A 22,037-nucleotide genomic window follows, 5' to 3' on the forward strand; every position below is an offset into this window, starting at 1 on the left:
TGGGTAATTGAAGCTGAAGGGATACAGACTGTGCAACAGGACTAGATACAAAAACTCAAAAATGGACAGCACAATAATACCTAATTGTAAAGTAATCATGTTAAAATACTGAATGAAGCTGCATCTGAGCTATAGGGTTTTTTTTCTTTTTGTTTGCTTGTTGGTTTGTTTGTTGTTGTTGTTTTTTACTATTACTACTACTTTTATTTCTTTTCTTTATATTAACATTTTATATCTTTTTCTGTTGTGTTGCTAGTTCCTCTAAACCGATGCAAATGTACTAAGAAACAATGATCATGCATCTATGTGATGATGTTAAGAATTACTGAGTGCATATGTAGAATGGTATGATTTCTAAATGTTGTGTTAAATTCTTTTTTTTTTCTTTCCGTTAATAAAAAAAAATAAAAAAATAAAAAAAACATATAAATGAGAACTCCTCAAACTCAAATACAGAAGTGCTTCAAAGGACTTTGACAAAAGGGTGAAAAGGCAACTGACACAATAGGAGAAAATATTTGGAAACCACATATCTGAAAATGGTTTGATATCAAAAATATATAAAGAAATTCTACAACTCAACTATAAAAAGACAAACAACCCAACTAAAAAAAAATGGGCAAGACATGAATAGATGTTTTTTCCAAAAAAAAGAAATACAAATGTCTAAAAAAGTACATGAAGAGATGTTCATCTTCATTAGCTATAGGAAAATGCATATCAAAACCACAATGAGATATCATTTCACACCCAAGAATGGCCACTATTAATCAAGCAAGAAATTACAAACATTGGAAAGGATGTAGACAAATAGGAAAACTTGTTCACTGTGGGTGGGAATGGTACGGCTGCTATGGAAGAGTTTGACAGTTCCTTTAAAAACTAAATATCGAGTGCCCTACGACACGGCATATACTGCTACTCAACACATGCCCATAACTTCTGAAAGCAGGGACATGAACAGACATTTGCACATTATTGTTCATAGCAGAACTATGCACAATTGCCAAGACAGAAACAATCCAAGTGTCATTAACAGATGAGTGAATAAACAAAATGTAGTAAGGTTCTCGTGAGGTAAATATTATGCAACAATAAGAAGTAACAGGGTGGGCCACAGTGGTCAGCAGGCAGGGTACTGGGGACCCAGGTTCAATTCCCAGTACCTGACCATGAAAAAAAAACTAACAAGTGATGATGAATGCACAGCTCTATGATATTACTGTGAGCTGCTAATTGTACACTCTGGATGATTATACTGTATGTGAGTATATAGCTCAATAAAAATTAATTAAATTTTTTTAAATGAAGTAATGAGGTCCTGAAGCATGCCACAACATGGATGAATCTTGAGGATATAATGCAGAGTGAAATAAGTCAGACACAAAAGGACAGCTACTGTATGATTTTATTAATATGAATTAAATAGAATATGTAAACTCACAGTTTTAAAACATACCTAGGGATAAGCAGAAGCTAGAGAAGGGGGAACAGTAACCTAATATACAGTGTTTTTACAAGATTGAATCTAATATACAGTGTTTTTACAAGACGTAATGGTAGCTCAATTTTGTGATTACAAGTAATGTGCTGTATCCGTAACTGACTTTGGTTGAAAGGGTTTTTTTTAAGTCATGTACATCATCGATAACATTACAAATATAAGTTATTGCATGAATTATTACAAAGGTACAAAACTTGTATTAAGGAGTCAATTTGGTTTGCTAAAGATACCAGAAATGGATTGACTTTTATAAAGGGGATTTATTAAGTTCCAAGTTACAATTCCAAGGCTGTGAAAATATCCAAATTAAGGCACCAACAAGAGGATAACTTCTTTCAAGAGCAGCCGATTGTGGACAGGGTTTTCCTGGCACATGGCAATGTCTGCTGTCCTTCTCTCCAGGCTTCTGCTTTCAAATGGCTCTCTGAGCTCCTGTGGGTCTTTCTAGCTTCTGCTGGGGTGCTTTGTATCTCTAAATATGTGTCTTGGGTTTATCTCTCTGCTCTCTGTGCTGGCTCACCAAGCATCTGTGCATCCTCCAAATGTCTTCATTTTAAAGGACTCCAGTAAACTAAGACCCACCTTGAATGGGTGCGTCACATTTCCATGAAAATATTCAATCAAAGTTCCCACCCATTTGTGGGTCACATCCCCATGGAAACAATCTAATCAAAAGATCCTACCCACAATGAGTCTGCACCCATAATATTGGATTAAAAGGGCGTGGCTTTACCAGGGTCATAACACTTTCAAACCCACACAAACAGTGGTATGTGGGAAAAACTATCTATTGCAAGCTACAGACTATAGTTAACAGCAATATCATAATATTATTTCATCAATAGTAACAGGTGTGCCACACCAATACTAGGGATCAATAATGGGGTTAGATAACAGATATGGGGTGTTGGGGGGTTTCTTTTTGTGTGTCTGTTATTTTCCTCTTCAGAGAAATGAGAATAGTCTAAATTGAGTGTGATGATGATTGCATAACTAAGTGATGATACTGTGAGATGCTGATTGTATACTTTGGGTGGAATATATGGTATGTGATTATATCTCAATAATTTCTGCAAAAAAAACGAAAAATCATATTTCTCAAGGTCAACACGAGAATACTTAAAGACGTTGGTTCAATACTCTCAAAATTCACATGGAAAAACATTTTCATATGTAACACTATACCTCGCCAAACTTTTTAGAAGTTTAAAATGCTGTGCCTCAGAAAATTAACCACACATCTCTCTCAAGATACTATTATAATGTATGCTTCTGCAGAATCAGATAATAACCAGAAAGAGGAAGACATGACCTAGGGACAGTCAACCTGGGGAAGCTGAGAATAGCTGTGATCCAGAAGACCCACAGACAATCAGCACAACAGGTGCAGATGCACAGGAGGTTCTTGGAGTAAACTATCTAGAAAAAAGAGAGATCAATACAGGTGACTGGCAGACACAACAGAACTTTGAAAATTACACATATGAACATAGAAATAATGCAAATGGATAAATGTGATACTGAGAAAATGAAGAAAGGTGATCATGGTACTCCAGTAAATTGAATCATGGACCACAACAAAAGACATATTTTTAAACTTAATCTGCATCCCTGTGGATATGAACCCATTCGTAAAAACTGTGAATATGTTAAGATGAGTCAGGATGTGGACTCATTTGTAAATAGGATTTTAAAGATCCTTTTTAGGTATGGCATCTGAATCAGGAGGGGTCTTAATCCATAATACTGGAGGCCTGTTTTAGTTTCCTCAGCTGCTCAAGACACTATCATGCAATGTGTTGGCTTAAGCAATGGGAATTTATTAGCTCACAATTTTGAGGGTAGGAGAAGTTCATATCAAAGCATCACCAAGACGATGCTTTCTTTCCAAAGACTTGCATTCTGGGGCTGGTTGCCAGTGATTCTTGGTCCTTGGTTCCTCTGTCACATAGCAGCCTCTCCTGGCCTCTCCCTTCTCTATGTGTTCTGTTGACCTTTAGCTTCTTGCTTCCCATGGCTTTTCTTTCTGTCTGAATTTCATTCTGCTTATAAAGGACTCCAGTAATAGGATTAAGACTCCTCCTGATAGAGTTGGGTCAAATCCTAATTGAAGTAACCTCATCAAAAGTTCCTACTTTCAATGGGTTCACACCCACAGGAATGGAATACATTTGAGAAACTGTTTTTCTGGAATTCATGTCCCTAACTGACTACAAGACCTTATACAGAGAAGATCCTGCAAGCCAGAAGTCAGAGAAAAACACACTGGAAGAAACCAGTGACATAGCCATGTGACAAAGGACTACCATTACCAGAACACTACAAACCCCAGGAGAAAGTATAGCCAGACTGATATCTTGATTTCAGACTCTAGCCTCTAAAATGTATAAGTCCCACTGTCATACTAGTCTTGGAAAACTAAAACACCACTCTACTCAGGTTTGCAATGAACAATATTCACATATCCATAATAATGTAAATCTTTGATTAAACTTAAAAGAGTGATCTAATTTTAAAAAGTGCTTTAGCTATTTAGACAGTCTATAAATAGACTTACCGTTACCAGGCTAGTGATGTCGAAAATGTGGCTTTTCCATTGATTGTATAATATGTTTGGACTGTACATATGTGGCTTTTTCTCAATAAAAATATTTTTCTAAAGTGGCATTTTAGGACATTCATACCCCGAAAATGGTTCCACCTAAGTGGATGCCTTCGTATTCTTGGCAGTCAGGTCATGCCCATTGGGGAAGACAAATGCCATGACTCCACTGCTGTTTCTTTGCAAGCTAATGCACTCTGGTTACCTCTCCCTCACCACCTCTGCAAGGTAATCTTTCCAGGACCTCCACCCCTCAGCCATATCTTTTAAGTTTGTTGCCAACATTAACAAAGGACACTCATTAGTCCATTCCAAAGATGGATCCCAGGGCAATCTTTGCTTTTTTATGCAACTGATTCCCCAGTGCATGCTCTCAAGAGAGCAGATATAATCTGTGCCACTCTGGGTAAAGCATGATCTGGGACTGAAAGGGGAATTCATATCCTGACTTTTGAGGTCATCGTGTCTCCTAGAACAGAAAGATCTTCAAAGTCTTTCTCTTAGCCTCCTGTTTATAGGTTCTGCTTTTAAAAGTTCAGGATGTTCAAAAACTCTGATTCATCTCAACTCTGATTTAGTGGAAGAACAGAAATAGACAAATCCCTACTCAACCGATAAAGGGCAGGGGCAGCAGAAAACTACTTCTTACAAAGAGAAGCCCTGGAGGTTTGTGTATCTCTGTGTAATGTAGGATAGGAATTGGTGACAGAAAACAGAAAATGCAACAAATTTTATATAGTTTTGTCTTTTACATGTGACCTTATACTTTTGATTCTCTTCTAAGAAAATTTAGGATCATAATCCTACTGTGGCCATCTGGATTGTCAAGTGAGAATGTGGGTTCCTGTTTATTTCTTCATTGATTTTACTACTCTGTGGTTGTGATGCCTGAAACACATGCAGTTGTGAATACTGAACCACTCCTGAAGACTCCAGGTTGGTGACCAGGGGGGCAAACCCATCATGGCATTGTGTGACAGTTCCTGATCCTCAGAATACTGGTTTTCCAACTGTGGACTGCAACCCACTAAGGGGGTCATGAAATCAGTTTAGTAGATTGCAATTACCATTTGAAAAATTTTAACAAAATAGAATGAAATATAAACTATAAGTTGGATCACACATAGTAAGTAAAGCAAATTCTATAAAACTCTTGCTTAAATGATATATATACATGTTTGCTGACAAAGCATATACAATGCATTATAGTCAAAAACATTTTAAAGCTGCTGCCTTGTAAATGTTTATAAAAACAATACACAGGAAAAGTTTTTAGTAAATCAATAAAGGGATGACCAGATACTTTGACTCTTTAACCCTTGACTCATAAATCAGTAGAGATTTAAAATGCTCTCAAAGTATTCCAAAATGGATCATAAGATTCACAGAGTGGGGCCATCTGTTTAGTTGCAAAAGATCATGATAACCAATTTCCTGGATGTCCCTTCTCTTGAATCTCTACTAGGGTTATATTTCTTTCAAAGGAGGAGCTGGTCAAAACAACCTTCCTGTAAGCAAGGAAAGACATCCAGATCTTAATTAGCCCTACAATCTGGCTAAGTCTTGAACATTTAAAAATACAAGTTCTTAATATTTTTAATGAAATAAAATTGTGTATGTTTTCCACCTAAATTCCCATACCCACATACACAAAATGTTTTACACATGACTTAGTGGATTGAGAGACATAGTAAATCCCCTCTAGGAATTAATGGATCCCTGGTTAAGAACTTTTGCTTTAATATTAAGCTCCGGAAATTTCTTTGGGATGCCACAGAATCTTCCTTTCCTTACAGAAAAGCAAAATTTTAGATCTAAAGAGTCTGAATGCCCTTGAGTAAGTACATGCAGATAACTGTAATCTAATATTAACTGAACTTTAGGCAGCATATGGAACAGTTCAAATGGCAGAATGACATATTCCTAATTCACAGGTCTTTGAATTCTAATGGACTGACATGAGTAAAGAAACATGGAGGCAAGGAGCTAGCACTTTTTGGCATCAAGAGAACAAAGGGAGCCAGACCAGAAGAAAAATGAAAGATTGCTATAATTGTATGAAAAAGGAAAAGGAAAAAAGGAAGAATCAGAAAAACAGCGTTCTGAAAAGAATTGGGCAGACAAAAAGCACGGCAATGACTAGTATTTGATGGAAAATAAGGAAAGTTTATGCAGAAGAAAGAAATTATTCTAGAAGGATATTTCAGCTAATGGAGGCATTCCTTTATTAACTCATTTCACAAACTTTTTAAACATCATCTATGTGACAAACATGTGTTTCAATGCCGGCACTGGGAGATAGTCCCATGACAAGAACTCTCCTACCAAGAGCAAATGGGACGTAATCAGAGGGAAAATTCATGGTCTACCTACTTTTGTTCTCCTCAGATTTCATCTGTCCATTTCAGAGCACCTCTTCCTTTCTTGCCTTTGATTGCTGTCTCTTTATCGTCTTGATACTCAAAATTTTCTCAGCAATGAAAAATAAAACCATGTGGACCGAATTCATCCTACTCGGCCTGACAGATGTCCCTGAACTCCAGGGGGTGGTCTTCACCTTTCTTTTCCTAACCTATTTGCTCAGCATCGTCGGAAATCTGACTATCTTCATCCTCACCTTGCTGGACTCCCACCTTCACACGCCCATGTACTTCTTTCTCCGGAACTTCTCCTTCTTAGAAATTTCCTTCACTAACATCTTCATTCCCAGACTCCTAACCAGCATCATCACAGGCAACAAGAGTATCAGTTTTGCTGGCTGCTTCACTCAGTATTTCTTTGCCATATTCCTTGGGTCAACAGAGTTTTATCTTCTGGCCTCCATGTCCTATGATCGCTATGTGGCCATCTGCAAACCCTTGCATTACATGACCATAATGAACAGCAGAGTCTGCACTCAGCTCGTTCTCTGTTCTTGGATGGCTGGGTTAATGGTTATTATACCACCAATCACCCTAATGAGCCAGCAGGACTTTTGTGACTCTAATAGACTGAATCATTATTTCTGTGACTATGAGCCCCTCCGCGAACTCTCATGTTCAGACACCAGCCTCATAGAAAAGGTTGTCTTTCTTGTAGCATCAGTGACCCTGGTGGTCACCCTAGTGCTGGTGATTCTCTCCTACACATTCATCATCAGGACTATTCTGAAGCTGCCCTCTGCCCAGCAAAGGACAAAGGCCTTTTCTACTTGTTCTTCCCACATGATTGTCATCTCTCTTTCTTATGGAGGCTGCTTCTTCATTTATATCAAGCCCTCAACAAAAGAAAGAGATGCATTCAATAAAGGAGTAGCACTACTCGTGACCTCAGTTGCCCCCATGTTGAACCCCTTCATTTATACCCTAAGGAACCAGCAGGTAAAACAAGCCTTCAAAGATACAGTCAAAAAACTTGTGAATCTTTAAAGAATTTCAGAACATAGGCTTTAATGGATATGTCCCTACTATATGCCAGACTCTCTGCCAGTTAGTAGGCAGCCAATAAAGAGTCCAACTCCAGTTCAGTGAGAGGCTTGAAAACAACCAAATTACAATCTGTTAAGTGTTAATAAAAAGAAACAAACAAGGTTTTTGTAATGAGGAAGCAACTCAATCCTAGTTAGGGATTTGTAAATGTTTTCTGAAAAGATGATATTTAAACTAAGCTTTGACAAATAAAAATAGGTTAAGCCCTTATGTCTGATGCTCCTTTTTTGCTACTATATCAACAGAAGAGTAGAACATATGGAATAAAAATAAATAATAGGGGGAACAAATGTTAAAATAAATTCAGTTTGAAATAGTGGTAAATGAAAGCAAGGGTAAGGGGTATGGTATGTATAGTCTTTTTTTTCTCTATTATCATTTTATTTCTTTTTCTGTTGTCTTTTTATTTCTTTTTCTGAATTGATGCAAATGTTCTAAGAAATGATCATGGTGATGAACATACAACTATGTGATGACGTTGTGAGTCATTAATTATATACCAAGAATGAAATGATCATATGGTAAGAATATTCATGTTTGTATGTATTATGTTTTAAAATTTTTTTAATTATATTTTTAAAAAAGAACCTTGCTTTATCTCTAACATTAAAAATAAATAAATGATATTGTGAGAATAGAAAAGGTTACACATAGAAGCAAGTGTAGAAGAGGATAAAATATTAAACACTAAGAATCCCCCCAAAATTTAGAGAGCAGAAAAGAGGCAGAAGAAAGATAAGACAAGCAATAGATCATGCAATTCTTGAGGAGAGAATGTCTCAAGAGACATAGGTGGTAGGTAATTTGAAATACTGCAGAAGGGAGCTTATATCAAGAGTGAGAGTATGAGGATCTACAACTAGGGCATTGTTGATGAACTGAGCCATTTTCAGCAAAATGTGGGAGTTGGGGTGGTGGAAAGTAGTTGACTGCGGTGGGTTACTGATAGGTGGAAGCTGAAAAGTTCGAGAATGGTAAAACAGAATTTCAAGAGAGGAGGAACAAAGAAAAGAATGGAAGCTATCTTCCCCCATGGTATCCTGTGCATTCTACTTAATAGTACTCAACAAATAAAAATGATTATCTATTTAAAATCCATTTTCACTTCTTGTCTATAAGGTCCAGGAGTGAAGTGATATCTTCTTGATCACAATTTCTTCTGTATTGCCGAGCAATAGTGGGTGTTCAACAAATAATTGTCAACTGGATGAAAGAATAATGGATGGATGGATGGATGGATGGATGGATGAATGGACAGACAAATTTTAATAAGGGAATACAGAACAGAATAATTTTTAGAAAGGAAGAGTTTTAATCATTTGAAAGTTTATAGGCTGAAACAACCAAATGGCAAGACAAAAGTCTTACCTGGACTTCTTAGATTCACATGGAAATTTCATCCTATTTTACAGTTGAAGAAATTGAAACTTAGAAAAGTGAAATAAGCTTAGAGAAGTGAAAAGTCACACAGCTAAGTGCCTAAACTGGAATCAGAAGTCAAATCTGTCTGATTCTAGAGCCCAACTGCTTAACTAACTGAACAATGCAGCCTCTCGTTCATTCTAAAGGATCTTAACGTTCACTCTCTTAACCATTCTAAATATCTTAAGTAGCTCTGGCTTTCCCCCTGTTTCCTACTTCCCAAGCTCCCAAAAAATTTTGGTCAGAAGACTTTGGGACATTAACATCTTTAGGACGTTAATCTTTAGGATGGTGGAATTATTCTAAGCTCATATGAATGAGCTTAGAAGAATACTTCTAAGCCTATTTTGGACTACACAGCTATTTCCTTGTAGATAAATTTACATATGAGTCCTCTATTAATGTTACCTTGTTTAACATTATTCTAAGAGCTACTTTCACCTGTTCTCAAAAAGAACCAGTGATAAATAAATTAATAGCAGAACCAGATTTTCATGAAGGCATTATAAGCATGTATTCGGAGGTCTGAGAGACACTAACCCCTAAAAAAAGTGTATTTCCCATCCTATTTCTTCAACTGTAAAATAGGATGAAATTTACATGTGAATCTAAGAAGTCCAGGTAAGACTTTTGTCTTGCCATTTGGTTGTTTCAGCCTATAAACTTTCAAATGATTAAGAAGTCAATGTCCCCTGACTTCTCTCAAAATACTTCTCCTTTCCATGTCCATATTTCTTCTGGACTATGTGGATGACATTTATTTTTTCTCTTTCAGAGTAAGCAGGAAATCCTCAGGGAATATCAAATATGAGAAAGAAAAGATATCAGATATTTTACCCCACCCTCACCCCCAATAAGCTTTCAATCAGAATTAAGTTATGAAAAAAGAAATTCATTCCTGCTGCTGTGTTCCCTCCTCCCTATTCATCTTTTTTCTAAGCTATGAGTCAAGGGATTTGGTTCCTAGACTTGAGCACAAGAATGATGTTCTTCCTGAATATAACACAGTACCATGCTCATAACAGGTACTTAATAAATGCCCAATTAATAAAAGAGCAAATAAATGAATGAATGAAGGATATCTTTATTAGATAAGGTCCAAGCAATTTTTACAAGTTTTCCTATCACCTACTTGTTTTTTAAAGGGCCAAACCCTTTCTCTCCTGAATACTTCTAAGCCTATTTTGGACTACACAGCTATTTCCTTGTAGATAAATTTACATATGAGTCCTCTATTAATGTTACCTTGTTTAACATTATTCTAAGAGCTACTTTCACCTGTTCTCAAAAAGAATCAGTGATAAATAAATTAATAGCAGAACCAGATTTTCATGAAGGCATTATAAGCATGTATTCAGAGGTCTGAGAGACACTAACCCCTAAAAAAAGTGTATTTCCCACCAATCTATCATTTGTATCTACAATTAACTGTGAAAAATTAAGTTATTTTATTTTAAGTCTTTCTGCCTATTAAAATGCAGTTAGAGGGCAGGCCATGGTGGCTCAACAGGCAGAGTTCTTGCCTGCCATGCCAGAGACCCAGGTTTGATTCCTGGTCATGCAAAAAAAAAAAATGCAGTTAGAAGAGGCAGAATATGGCTACAACTGCAGTAGCAAACATACCCAAAATATCAGTGGTTTAACATAACAAAAGTTTATAATCTTTTATGCTGTATGTGCAGCCTGGGTCAGCAAAGAACTCTAAACCATGTAATCTTTTTACATCATCTTATTATGCTTCCATTTCCACATAATGCATTAGGGGTTCACCATGCCAGGGAAAGCTCATAGCTGGAGCATCTCAAACCTGCAATTAAATGTTCCACACAAAACTCACAGACCAAAATCAGTCTAAACAACTGCAAAGTATTCAAGAAGCATGATTTCTGTACATACACGGAGGGGAAGGAGAACATGAGAAGCTGTCTCCAAAAGTGAGAAGACCATGTAGACTAGAATATATGACATTCATTTAAAAATCAGCCAAATTGTAAACAGGATTGAGTAAGGAAATTTGAGAAAGCAAATCACTGCCATAAGATCTGTAAAGAGAACAGAGTGAGAAAGACAACATGTCATGGTTCCATCTTCTTTTAAATAAAGACAGATTGAGGGTTCAGGGCTACCAGCTGCAGGGAAGCTGAGGTGCAGGCCCGACCAGTGACATGATCTTTTTTTTTTTTTAATTATTTAAAACTTTTTATTGTGGTAATATACACAACACAAAACTTCCCATTTTAGTCACTTTCAATATACAGTTCACTGGTATTAGTTATATTCAGTATTGTGTATCATCACCATCACCCATTATCAAAATTTTACCATAATTTAATAGGATTTTTAAATAGCTCTATTGAGATATAATTCACATACAATAGAATTCAACCATTTAAAGTGTACAATTCAGTTTTAGGATATTGGCAAGGCACATGGCTGTCATCTACTGATCCTTCTTTCCTGGGTTTTATTGGCTTTAGCTTCTAGCTGCTTCTCTCTCAGCATCTCTAACTTTTTCTCTCTCAAATTCTCGGGGGCCTTTTTCTGTCTTTTATTGTACTATAAAGGACTCCTGTAAGAGTGTGAAAAACAGAGTGTGGTGTCCCAGAAGCCAGGTGAAGAAAGTAATTTAGTGAAAGAAGAATACATTCTACAGTGTATTAATAGGTTAAATAAGGTGAGAATTGAGAAATTGGCATTGAATTTGGCAACAATATAATCCATGTTACTATAACTGACCCTGAAAGGAGAAATTTTATTGGAGTGGTGTGATGGTTTTAAAGCTCTTATGTACCCCAGAAAATCTTGTTCCTAAAGCAAATCCATTTCTGTGGGTGTGGACCCATTGTATGTAGGATCTTTTGGTGAGTAGGATCTTAAATTGAAATGTGACCCACCTCATTCAAGGTGGGTCTACAAGTAATAAGATTTTATTTTATAGTAGGTTATTATGTTTGTCCTTTCTCATATTCCTATAGAATATCATAAATATGTCAATAACATTTCAGAATACCATAACATCTAATTCCTCCTCATACTCTAAAAAAATGTAAAATTGTTATAGTTATGGGAAAATTTCTAAAAATTTTGACATTAAAATAAGAAGCTTATTAAATTAGTTAGAATTCATGGAAATTCATTAACTACACCACTTGTTCCTTGTTTTGTTTTGTTTTGTTTTCTAAAACCATCAAGAATAAAGGCTGTATACAGGCATATCTCAGATATTTTTTATTCAATTCCAGACCACCACAATAAAGTGAATATGACAATAAAAAGCAAGTCACACAAACTTTTCTATTTCTCAAAGCATATAAAAGTTATGTCTATACCATATCATAGTCTATTAAGTGTATAGTAGCATTACATCTACAAAGACGGTGTACACACCTTAATTTTAAAATACTTTATTATTTAAAAATGCTAACAATATATAAGCTTTCAGTGAGTCATAATCATTTTGCTGGTGGAGGGTCTTGCCTCTGTGTTGATGACTGCTGATTGATTACGTTGGTGGTTGCTGAAGGTTGTGGTGGCTATAGCAGTCTTAGATAAATAATGAAGTCTACTGCATTGATTGACTCTTCTTTTCATGGAAGATTTTTCTGTAACATGGGATCCTGTAGCATTTTACCCACAGTAGAACTTCTTTTAAAATTGGAGTAAATCCTCTCAAATCCTGTTTTATCAATGAAGTTGATGTAATATTCTAAGCCCTTTGTTGTCATTTCAATAACATACATAGCATCTTTACCAGGAGTAGGTTTCATCTTAAGAAACAACTTTCTTTGCTCAGCCATAAGAAGCAACTCATCATCTGTTCAAGTTTTATCATGAGATTGCAGCACTGAGTCATGTATTCAGGCTGTACTGCTAGTTCTAGGTTTCTTTCTATTTCCACCCATTTATAGTTACTTCCTCCACTGAAGTCTTGAGTCCCTCAAAGGTATCCGTGAAGGTTGGAATCAACTTATTCCAAACTCCTTGTAACATTGATATTCTGACCTCCTCCCATAAATCAAAAATGTTATTAATAGCATCTAGAATGGTGAATCATTTCCAGAGGGTTTTCCATTTTCTTTGCCCAGGTCCCTAAGGGATCACTGTCTATGGCACATGTAGCCTTATGAAATGGATTTCTTAAATCATAAGACTTGAAAATCAAAATGACTCCTTGATCTATGGGGTACAGAATGGATATTGTGTAGCAGGCACAAAAACAGCATTAATCTCATGGTATAACTCTGTCAGAGCTCTTGAGTGGCCAGGTGCATTGTCAATATTTTGATAGGAATCTTTTCTGAGCAGTAGGTCTCAACGATGGGCTTAAAATATTCAGTAAGCCATGCTATAAACAGACATGCTATCATCCAGTCTTTTGTTTTCCATTTATAGAGTGTAGGCAGAGTAGATTTAGCATAATTCTTAAGGGCCCTAGGTTTTTCAGAACAGTGAATGAGCATTGGCATCAACTTAAAGTCACCAGCTGCATAAGCTCCTAACAAGAGAGTCAGCCTGTCCTTTGATGTTCTGAAGCCAGGCATTGGCTTCTCCTCTCTAGCTATTAAAGTCCTACATGGAATCTTCTTCCAAAAGAAACTTTGTTATTAAGTATAACAACCTTCATCAATTACCTTAGCTACAACATCTGATTAAATTACTGTAGGTTCTACATCAGCATTTGTTGCTTCACCCTGCACTTTTATGCTATAGAGATGACTTCTTTCCTTAAACTTCTTGAACCAACCTCTGCTAGCTCCAAACTTTTCTTATGCAGCCTCCACAGCTCCCTCAGCCTTTATAGAATTGAAGAGAGTTAGGACCTTGATCTAGGTTAGGCCTTGACTTAAAGGAATATTGTGACTGGTTTGATCTTCTATCCAGATAACTAAAACTTTCTCCATATCAGCAATAACACTGTTTCACTTCCTTATTATTTCTCTGTTCACTGGGGTGGCACTTTTAATTTACTTCAAGAACTTCTCCTCTGCATTCACAACTTGGCTAACTGTTTGGCACAAAAGGCCTAGCTTTTGTCCTGTCTCAACTGTCAGCATACCTTCCTCAGTAAGCTTAGTCACTTCTAGCTTTTGATTTAAAGTTAGAGACATGAGACGCTTCCTTTCACTTGAACACTTAGATGCCATTGTAGTGTTAGTAAAGGCCTAATTTCAATACTGGTGTGCCTCAGGGAATAGGGATGCCCAAGGGATGTCAGTCAGTGGAGCAGTTAGAACATACACACAATATCTATCTATTAAGTTCACCATCTCATATGAGCATGGCTCATGGCATTTCAAAACAATTACAACAGCAACACCAAAGATCACTGATCACAGATTATCATAATGATATAATGAAGAAAAATTTAAAACATGAGAATTACCAAAATGGAACACAAAGAGATGAAGTCTTTTCTCTGTTGGAAAAATGGCCTTGATAAACTTGCTTCATGCAAGGTTGTCAAAAACTTTCACTTTGTAAAAAAATGTAGCATGTACAAAGTGCAATAAAGTGAAGCACAATAAAGCAAGGTTTGCATGTACCAATATCTAAGAAGAGTTTATTAAGTTATGCAGTGGTTCAAACACTTATTGACTCCAAATATGGTTGGACAATTCTATGCATGAGAAAATGCAGGAAGTTCTAAAGCTTCTGACATCTTTACATGAAGTTATTCCTTCTTTTTCATGGAGGCTTCCTGTATCTTCTGTGAAGTGAGAGTTGCTCTCATTGAAGCCTGGAAACACTACTTTAAAGAAGGCTGGCAAGTCCATGGCTATGAAAGAAAGTTAAGCCTCCATTAAATATAGCAGGCCTTGAAGTGGAGGTGATTTAATCAATGTGAAGATGTAAGATATGCTCTAGGAAAGCCTTCCCTCAGAATCAACTAACAAAGAAACAAATCTCATTTGCTCAGAATTCTGGAGGATAATAAACACTGGAGATGAACTCCACAGATGATGAATCAAAAAAAAAGGTGGATAATCTATAAGATCAGGTAGACGATCATATTCCAGAACCCACAAGCCTTGGCCCTTCCCCCTCACTCAGTCCCTCACAGCTTTGGAGTCATGCAGAACCAGCACAGTCCCTCCTGCTGTAGATGCAGAATATAGAGCCACTCACAGCACTAAGTTAGAACCCTACACATAGGAACCTGTTTGCAGAGGCCCAGGGTAGAGCACAAGCCACTGAGGAGAGCCACATATAAAAGAGGCCCCAGGAAACAAAAAAGAAAAAGAGAGAGAGACCATGGCAGAACTGTTGGCAAGAGGTGTGCTCACTCAGTGTAGCCTCTGTCTGCTGGACAACCCAAATGTAAAACAGACCTTTCTGGAGTGGCCCACCTTTCTGGAGTGGCCCACCTTTCTGAATTGACTCCATCTGTGTCCCTGAGAAAGAGTACACTAACAGTAAAAAAAAATTTTTAAAGAGTGGGGGGTACTGAGTTGCTGTAAGACAGAATGGGTCCCAGAACTGGAAAGTATAGGGAAAAGAGGGCACTGAGTGAAGGAGAGAATTTTAACATATCATAGGAGCCAGTGAAAAATTTTTGCATGAAGACAAACAGAACAGATCAATATTTTACGTTTTGGAGGTGAAACAATTACAAAAAAAAAAAAGTGCAATCTTAAAAATTGCACCATATATCCAGGGCAAGGAACAGATGAATGAAAGTAGAGAAAATCTAATCAAATGTGGTTGTGCTAGTTTGAAGCTATTATGTGCCCCAGAAGCCACGTCTTTTTCCTGATCCAAAATTGTGAGGGATGCCTTGTTTCTTTTAATCCTGATTCAGTGTTGCAGGATGGAAACACTAGAGTTGGATTGTTTCCATGGGGATGTGACAGACCCAATTGTGGATGTGATCTTTTGATTAGATGGAGGTGTATTCTGCCCAATCAAGGTGGGTCTTGATTAGTTTTCTGGAGTCATTTAAAGGGGAAACATTTGGAGAAACATCAGATACAGATGCAGACACAGATGTTTGGAAATGCAGAAGCCCTAGGAGACAGAGTTGCTTCAGAGCCAACAGAGATGCAAACGTTTGGAAATGCTTGGAGTGCCAAGAGATATAGCATATGCAAGACAGGGAAATTGGGAGATACAAAGCCTAGGAAACATCACCACGTGCCTTCCCATGAGATGCTAAGCAAGCCAGAACCCAGAGTTTTGTCCCAGAGGAGCTAAGTAAAGGCCCATGGAGCTTAAGGAGAAAACAGCTTGCACCATAAGCTGGAAGCAACAGAACCAGGAGCAAGGACTAGCAGACACCAGCCACATGCCTTTACATATGACAGACATCAGCCTTTCTTGAGTCAAGTTATCTTTCACTAGATGCCTTATTTTGGACATTTTTATCACCTTAAACCAGTAAACTTGTAACTTAATACATTCTGCTTTATGAAAGCCAGTCCATTCCAGGTATATTGCATTATGATAGACATAGTAAACTAATAGAACAGGCTACTCTAAAGATCCAGAGCATGTGGGGCCAAGCATCAAAGAAGAGCCAAACAACAATAAAGCCTTAGACAAGAAGGATAATTTGACCTTCAGAGTTAACACTACAAAATACTCAGATGTCCAGACAATAGCAAAAAATTACAATCATACTAAGAAAAAGGAAAATATGGCTCAGTCAAGGAAGCAAATTAAAACTTGAGAGGACACACAGAATTTAGAACAACTAATCAAAGAAGTTCAAACCTCCTAAATCAGTTCAAGGTATATGGGAGTTCTGTATTTTATGCAAGAGTGTTCTACAAACTTGCAACTTCTCTAATGGGAAAAATCAAAAGGAGGGAACAGAATAACTAAGGTACGCAAGATTTGGGTTTAAAAGGGCACAAGTAGACACAAATGCTAGTATAAGACATTTCTAGAAGATAAACTTATTAGATTTTTTAAAATCATGTGCATGTATTATCTATTGAAAACTATAATTTAAAAACAATAATAATTGTATAAATACACTAGAGTAATTCAAAAGCAGATTTGAAAAGGCAGAAGAAAGAATCAGTGAACTGGAAAGCATGACAATTTAAATCATTCAGTCAGAAGAACTGAGAGAAAAATAGAAAAAATTGAGCACTGTCTCAGGGATTTGTGTGACAGCATGAAGCATACAAATATACACACCAGGGGTTTCCCAGATGGAGAAGAGAGAGGAAAGGGAAAGAAAGAATATTTGAGGATATAATGGTCAAAAATTTGCCAACTCTTAGGAAACACACAAATATAATGTCCAAGAGTCACAGCATACTCCAAACACAACAAACCCTAATAGACCTATCTTAAGAAAAATATGAATCAGATGCCAAATGCCAGAGAAAAAGAGAGGATTCTGAAAGTGAAATGAGAACAGCAATCCATCACATACAAGGGACACTCAACAAGACTAAGTGCTGATTTCTTATCAGAAGCCATGGAAGAAAAAGACAATGGTATGATAATTTTGAGGTACAGAAAGAAACAATCACCAGTCAAAATGACTTTATCTGACAAAACTGTCCTTCAAAAATGAAGGATAGTTTAACATATTCACAGACAAGAAGAAATTGGAGAGTTCATGAATAAGAGACCTCCCCTGTGAGAATTAAAGGGAGGTCTACAGGTTAAAAGGAAAAGATAGGAGAGAATGCTTGGAGTAATGTGAAAAAGTGATGATCTTCAGTAAAGGTAACTAAAATGTAAAACCCTAAAACTGTATTTTCAATACATAACTCTACTCTTTAATTTCTATGAAGCAGAATACAATTGAGCAAGAAAAAGTCATATTAGGCGAGCCATGATGGCTCAGCAGGCAGAGTTCTCATCTGCCATGCTGGAGACCTAGGTTCAATTCCCGGTGCCTGTGCCTGCAAAAGAAAAAAAGAAAACATCATATTTCTTGATAATAGACATGAAAAATATGAAAGGTAATGCGGGGTTCCTGGCCCATACACACACAAAAATAAAGGTAATATGGGGCCACTGACCTTCCTCATTTCTTTCTTTGTGAGAGTGCCCATATTTCCTCATACATGTATTCTTAATAAATTTCCTTCCCACTTATTCTATACCATTTTGTGCCCTTGAACTCTTTCTCATAGTTTGGCCAACAAACTTGGAAGCCAAAGTCCAGCAACATGTTTTGATGAGCCAGCCAGGAGACACTTCTCTCTCACCATCTGGACTGGTAAACACTGAGAGGCTTGGTCATGTGGCTGTCATTTTGCTTCTCACTTAGCTAATTGCTATCCTCTCCTATTGGAGTCCAATGAGAGCCAAACCAAGTCCCTATCACACCTCTCCTCCTTCCTGCCCACTCCCCTTCCCTTTCTCCCCCACTACTGCTCTCTCCTCAGCTCTCTGAGTATGATACACTCTTTTTTTCTCCCATCTCTAAATCTGTCCCTCTTTTCACCTCCATAGAGGTCCTCTCCCCTGCCTCCATAAAAATCTCCCTCTTTCTACTCTGTCTGGCTTTCAATGCCTTCTGAAACATTCCATCTTTTGTAACAGAGGATTCTGGGCTAAGAATTCTTATACCAAACAAGGTTTTGCCTTTAACATTCTAGGGAGTCACCTCTGGTTTAGGCTACAATATGTCCACACCTTATTTCCTGAAAAGCATACTAAGCCATGTTCTTAAAGAAGCCCAATTTCCTTGCTGCATGTTCCTTCTCTCTAGCCTGATCCTGGCAACACAAGGAGACATTTCCTCCCTAGACTTTGTTTGTGGCAAATCTTTCCCATTCTCTTAGGCAGCAAGTTAATAATACAAACACTTCTAGGAAGATGAGTGGGTAGGCTCAGCAGCATCAGAATAGTACAGGTCCATTATCTCCTGCATCTTCAAGGCCCCAGAGACATCTGAGGATAGCACTGTAAGCTCATGGCACCAAGGGATCAATGTTCATAATGGCAGACCAATGACCCAGGACACAAGACACCAGTACTGAAATCTGCCTTTTTTCTCTTTCTTTTTCTTATAAATGGGTGGTGCTTCCAGTATTCTGGCTGACAGTTCACTGAGCTACCTGCTATGACATTAAGATAATTTTCCCACCACAGAGCTAAAAGGCTATCACAATACTGATGGCCACAGTATCTCCTGGAGTACAGCCAGCATCAGCCCATGAATGGAACAGTCAATTATAACCCTATCTTACAATTAAATCTCTTCTGTAAAAGGGAAGGAAAGTGGCAAGAAATTCCTCATATACAACTTTTATGACCTTATATCACAACAAACCCATGAAGGGCTCTTGAAAATTATGTTATGACCAAGAGGACTATCAAAACCTTCTTCCTCATAACTCCTCTTTGTGGAAAGAAGCAAATATTTTAAATAACCCCCTTTTTAATAGGTCCCCTTTCCAGAATCTTCAAATAGTCTCTATTAAAACCCATTGCATTCAATTCCTGGTGACTGCCCATGTAAAAAAAAAAACAAAAACAAAAAAAATGCAGGGAAATATAAAGGCCAACAGCCAATATAAGCTTAAAAAATAGGGAAGCATATCCCTCAAATGGAACTCTCAATTACAATTTGTAAAAGACAGGGAAACTAGTTGAAAATTCCCAATTCCCAAAGGTTTAGAAAAGAAAATATTCTTAATAATCCCCTTTTAAAACTTGTTTGCTAAGTGGCAGGAGAAAATATACCACCAAGCCAGTTCATTGTAATAAGCTAAGGGAGATCACTCAGCAGAAGAAGGAAATCCCCAGCTCTGTTCCAGGGAAGGCTTATGGAAGCCCAAAAGTTAATTATATAAATCCAAATTCCTGCGAAGGTCAAAATTTTCTGGGCACCCATTTCATCAGCCAATCTTTCTCTAACATTTGGAGAAAGCTGCAAAAGCTCTTCATGGGCCCACAAATTCCTATTCATGACATATTAGAAACTGCATTTTCTATCTTTAACAACTGAAACAAGGTGGAGGAGAATAAGGCAAAGAAAGGTAAGCAAAAGACCAGAGAAGAGGTTCAGCACATTTCGATCACTGTTAACAGTGCTCAGTCCTCTCAAGGTCACCCGAGTTGTGGCTCCAAACCTCTAGGGCCTTGTTTCAGCAGTTAGTCAAAAGGCCAATGGCAAAAACAGTGCCAGAAAACTCTGAACAATCTTTGACCTTTGGGCTCACCAGGACCTTGCCCTAAGTGCCAGCAACATGGGATTTGGGACCCAAGGACTGTATGGTCTTCCAATGAGGGGAGAGGGCTGGACAGTCCTTCAAGCCCTGCTCACAATAAGTGAAGAAGGCTGAGGCTGCATATGGTTCTGCTGACTTCACATCTGACCAACTTAGAGGAACCCCTGTGGACACTCAATATGACTGGCAAAATTATTAATTTCTTAATTAACACTAGATCCACTCTGTCCTGAACTGCCTACCTCTACTTGGACTTACCTATGTTATGGGAGTTGACAGTAAAGCCAAAAATAAAACCTTCACAACCCCTCTCCTTTGTAGGCTTAAGGACTGTGCTGGTTTGAAAGGATGTATGCCCCTAGATAAGCCATGCTTTAATCTAAATCCCATTTTGCCTTTACAAAGGCAAAATAATCCTTATTCAATACTGTATGTTTGAAACTGTAATCAGATCATCTCCCTGGAGATGAGATTTAATCAAGAGTGGTTGTTAAACTGGATTAGCTGAAGGCATGTCACCACCCATTTGGGTGGGTCTTGATAAGTTTCTGGAGCCCTATAAAAGAGACAAAATTTTAGTGCTTGCCATATGCCCTTCCAGATGAAGAGGAACCCTGACCATGATCACCATTTGACTTTCCAGATGAGAAAGAAACTCTGACTGTGTTCGCCATGTGCCTTCTCATTTGAGAGAGAAACCCTGAACTTCTCTGGACATTTTCTTGGCCATAGAACTGTAAACTAGCAACTTATGAAATTTATCTTTTTAAGAGACTTTCCATTTCTGGTCTATTGCATTCTGGCAGCTAGCAAACTAGAATAGATTTGGTACCGAGAGTGGGGTGCTGCTGCGGCGGTTGCAAATACCAAACATGCTGGAACGGCTTTTTAAATGGATAAAGGGAAGATTCTGGAAGAGTTGTAAGAAGCTTGATAGAGAAGGCCTAGAATGTTTTGAAGAAACTGTTGGTAGAAATGTAGACTCTGAAGATATCTCTGATGAGGCCTTAGACAGAAATGAGGCACATGTTATTGCAAACTGGAAGGAAGGTGATCCTTGTTTCAAAATGGCAGATAATCTGAAAAAATTGGCTAGTGGCTTTGGCTGGAAGGCAGATTTTAAAAGCCATGAACTTGGATATTTAGCAAAAGAGGTCTCCAAATTAAATGTCAAAAGTGCACCCTGGTTTCTTCTCACAGTTTATAGTGAAATGTGACAGGAAAGAGATAACCTGAAAACTGAACTCTTGGGTACAAAGAAACCAGAAATTGACATCCTGGAAAATTCTGAGCTTCCAGAAATGGAAACCCCAGAGAATAGTGCTCCATGTGAGGATTTGGCCAGATGTGGAACCAGTCAGCCATTTCAGAGAAAGCCAGGATCAGACATGGACTTATACAGGAAGGATTTGTGGAAAGTCCTTATGTCTGATGGGCACTATCCAAGGCTACTGGATAGAAAGCCAATGAGAGTGCTGTCAGACCTGTATTAACAGAGCCACAGCTGGTCTGGGCTGGGGGGTTCAGAGAAGGGACACATTGGAGGAAAAATAACTTCAGAGGCAAAACCACCGAGGCTGAAGTCTGAAGTCTAGAAGCCTCAGGCCAGGAGAGTGGACCTACTCAAGCCCGTGAAGAGGGTGAGTTCACCCCAAAGGCAAAGGATAGGCCTTCCACCTCATTGCAGTGGAAGAGTCATGCCGTCTCAGGCCTTGGAGAGAGTAAAGCACATTCCTTAGGGTTTGTTGGAAGCCTTGCTGCCACCACATGAAGGGGTTGAGCATGTGCTCTGGAGATGGCAGAGAGCCCAGGTGCAGTCCCAATGCTTGGAGAGGGTGGAGCTGAGAAAAAGGTAGTCTCACCGATGTCCCCCAAGGTTGCATTCACAGAGAGGTAGGCCT

At 37.9% G+C, this 22,037-nt stretch overlaps 1 protein-coding gene across 1 annotated transcript; it reads left to right on the forward strand.

Annotated features, from left to right (window-relative positions):
- The first annotated feature begins 6,489 nt into the window (after positions 1 to 6,489).
- LOC143690115 (olfactory receptor 2AP1) lies at positions 6,490 to 7,513 on the forward strand. The gene has a single exon (XM_077168103.1). The coding sequence runs from the start codon at positions 6,584 to 6,586 to the stop codon at positions 7,511 to 7,513; it is 930 nt and encodes a 309-aa protein (XP_077024218.1). The 5' UTR covers positions 6,490 to 6,583.
- Positions 7,514 to 22,037: the final 14,524 nt, after the last annotated feature.

The sequence above is a fragment of the Tamandua tetradactyla genome, chromosome 7, assembly GCF_023851605.1.
Source record: "Tamandua tetradactyla isolate mTamTet1 chromosome 7, mTamTet1.pri, whole genome shotgun sequence".
Taxonomy (NCBI): Eukaryota; Metazoa; Chordata; class Mammalia; order Pilosa; family Myrmecophagidae; genus Tamandua; species Tamandua tetradactyla.

What these genes read in the sequence shown, in the direction of transcription:
- LOC143690115 (XM_077168103.1), top strand. Translation starts at nt 6,584, where the DNA reads ATGAAAAATAAAACCATGTGGACCGAATTCATCCTACTCGGCCTGACA.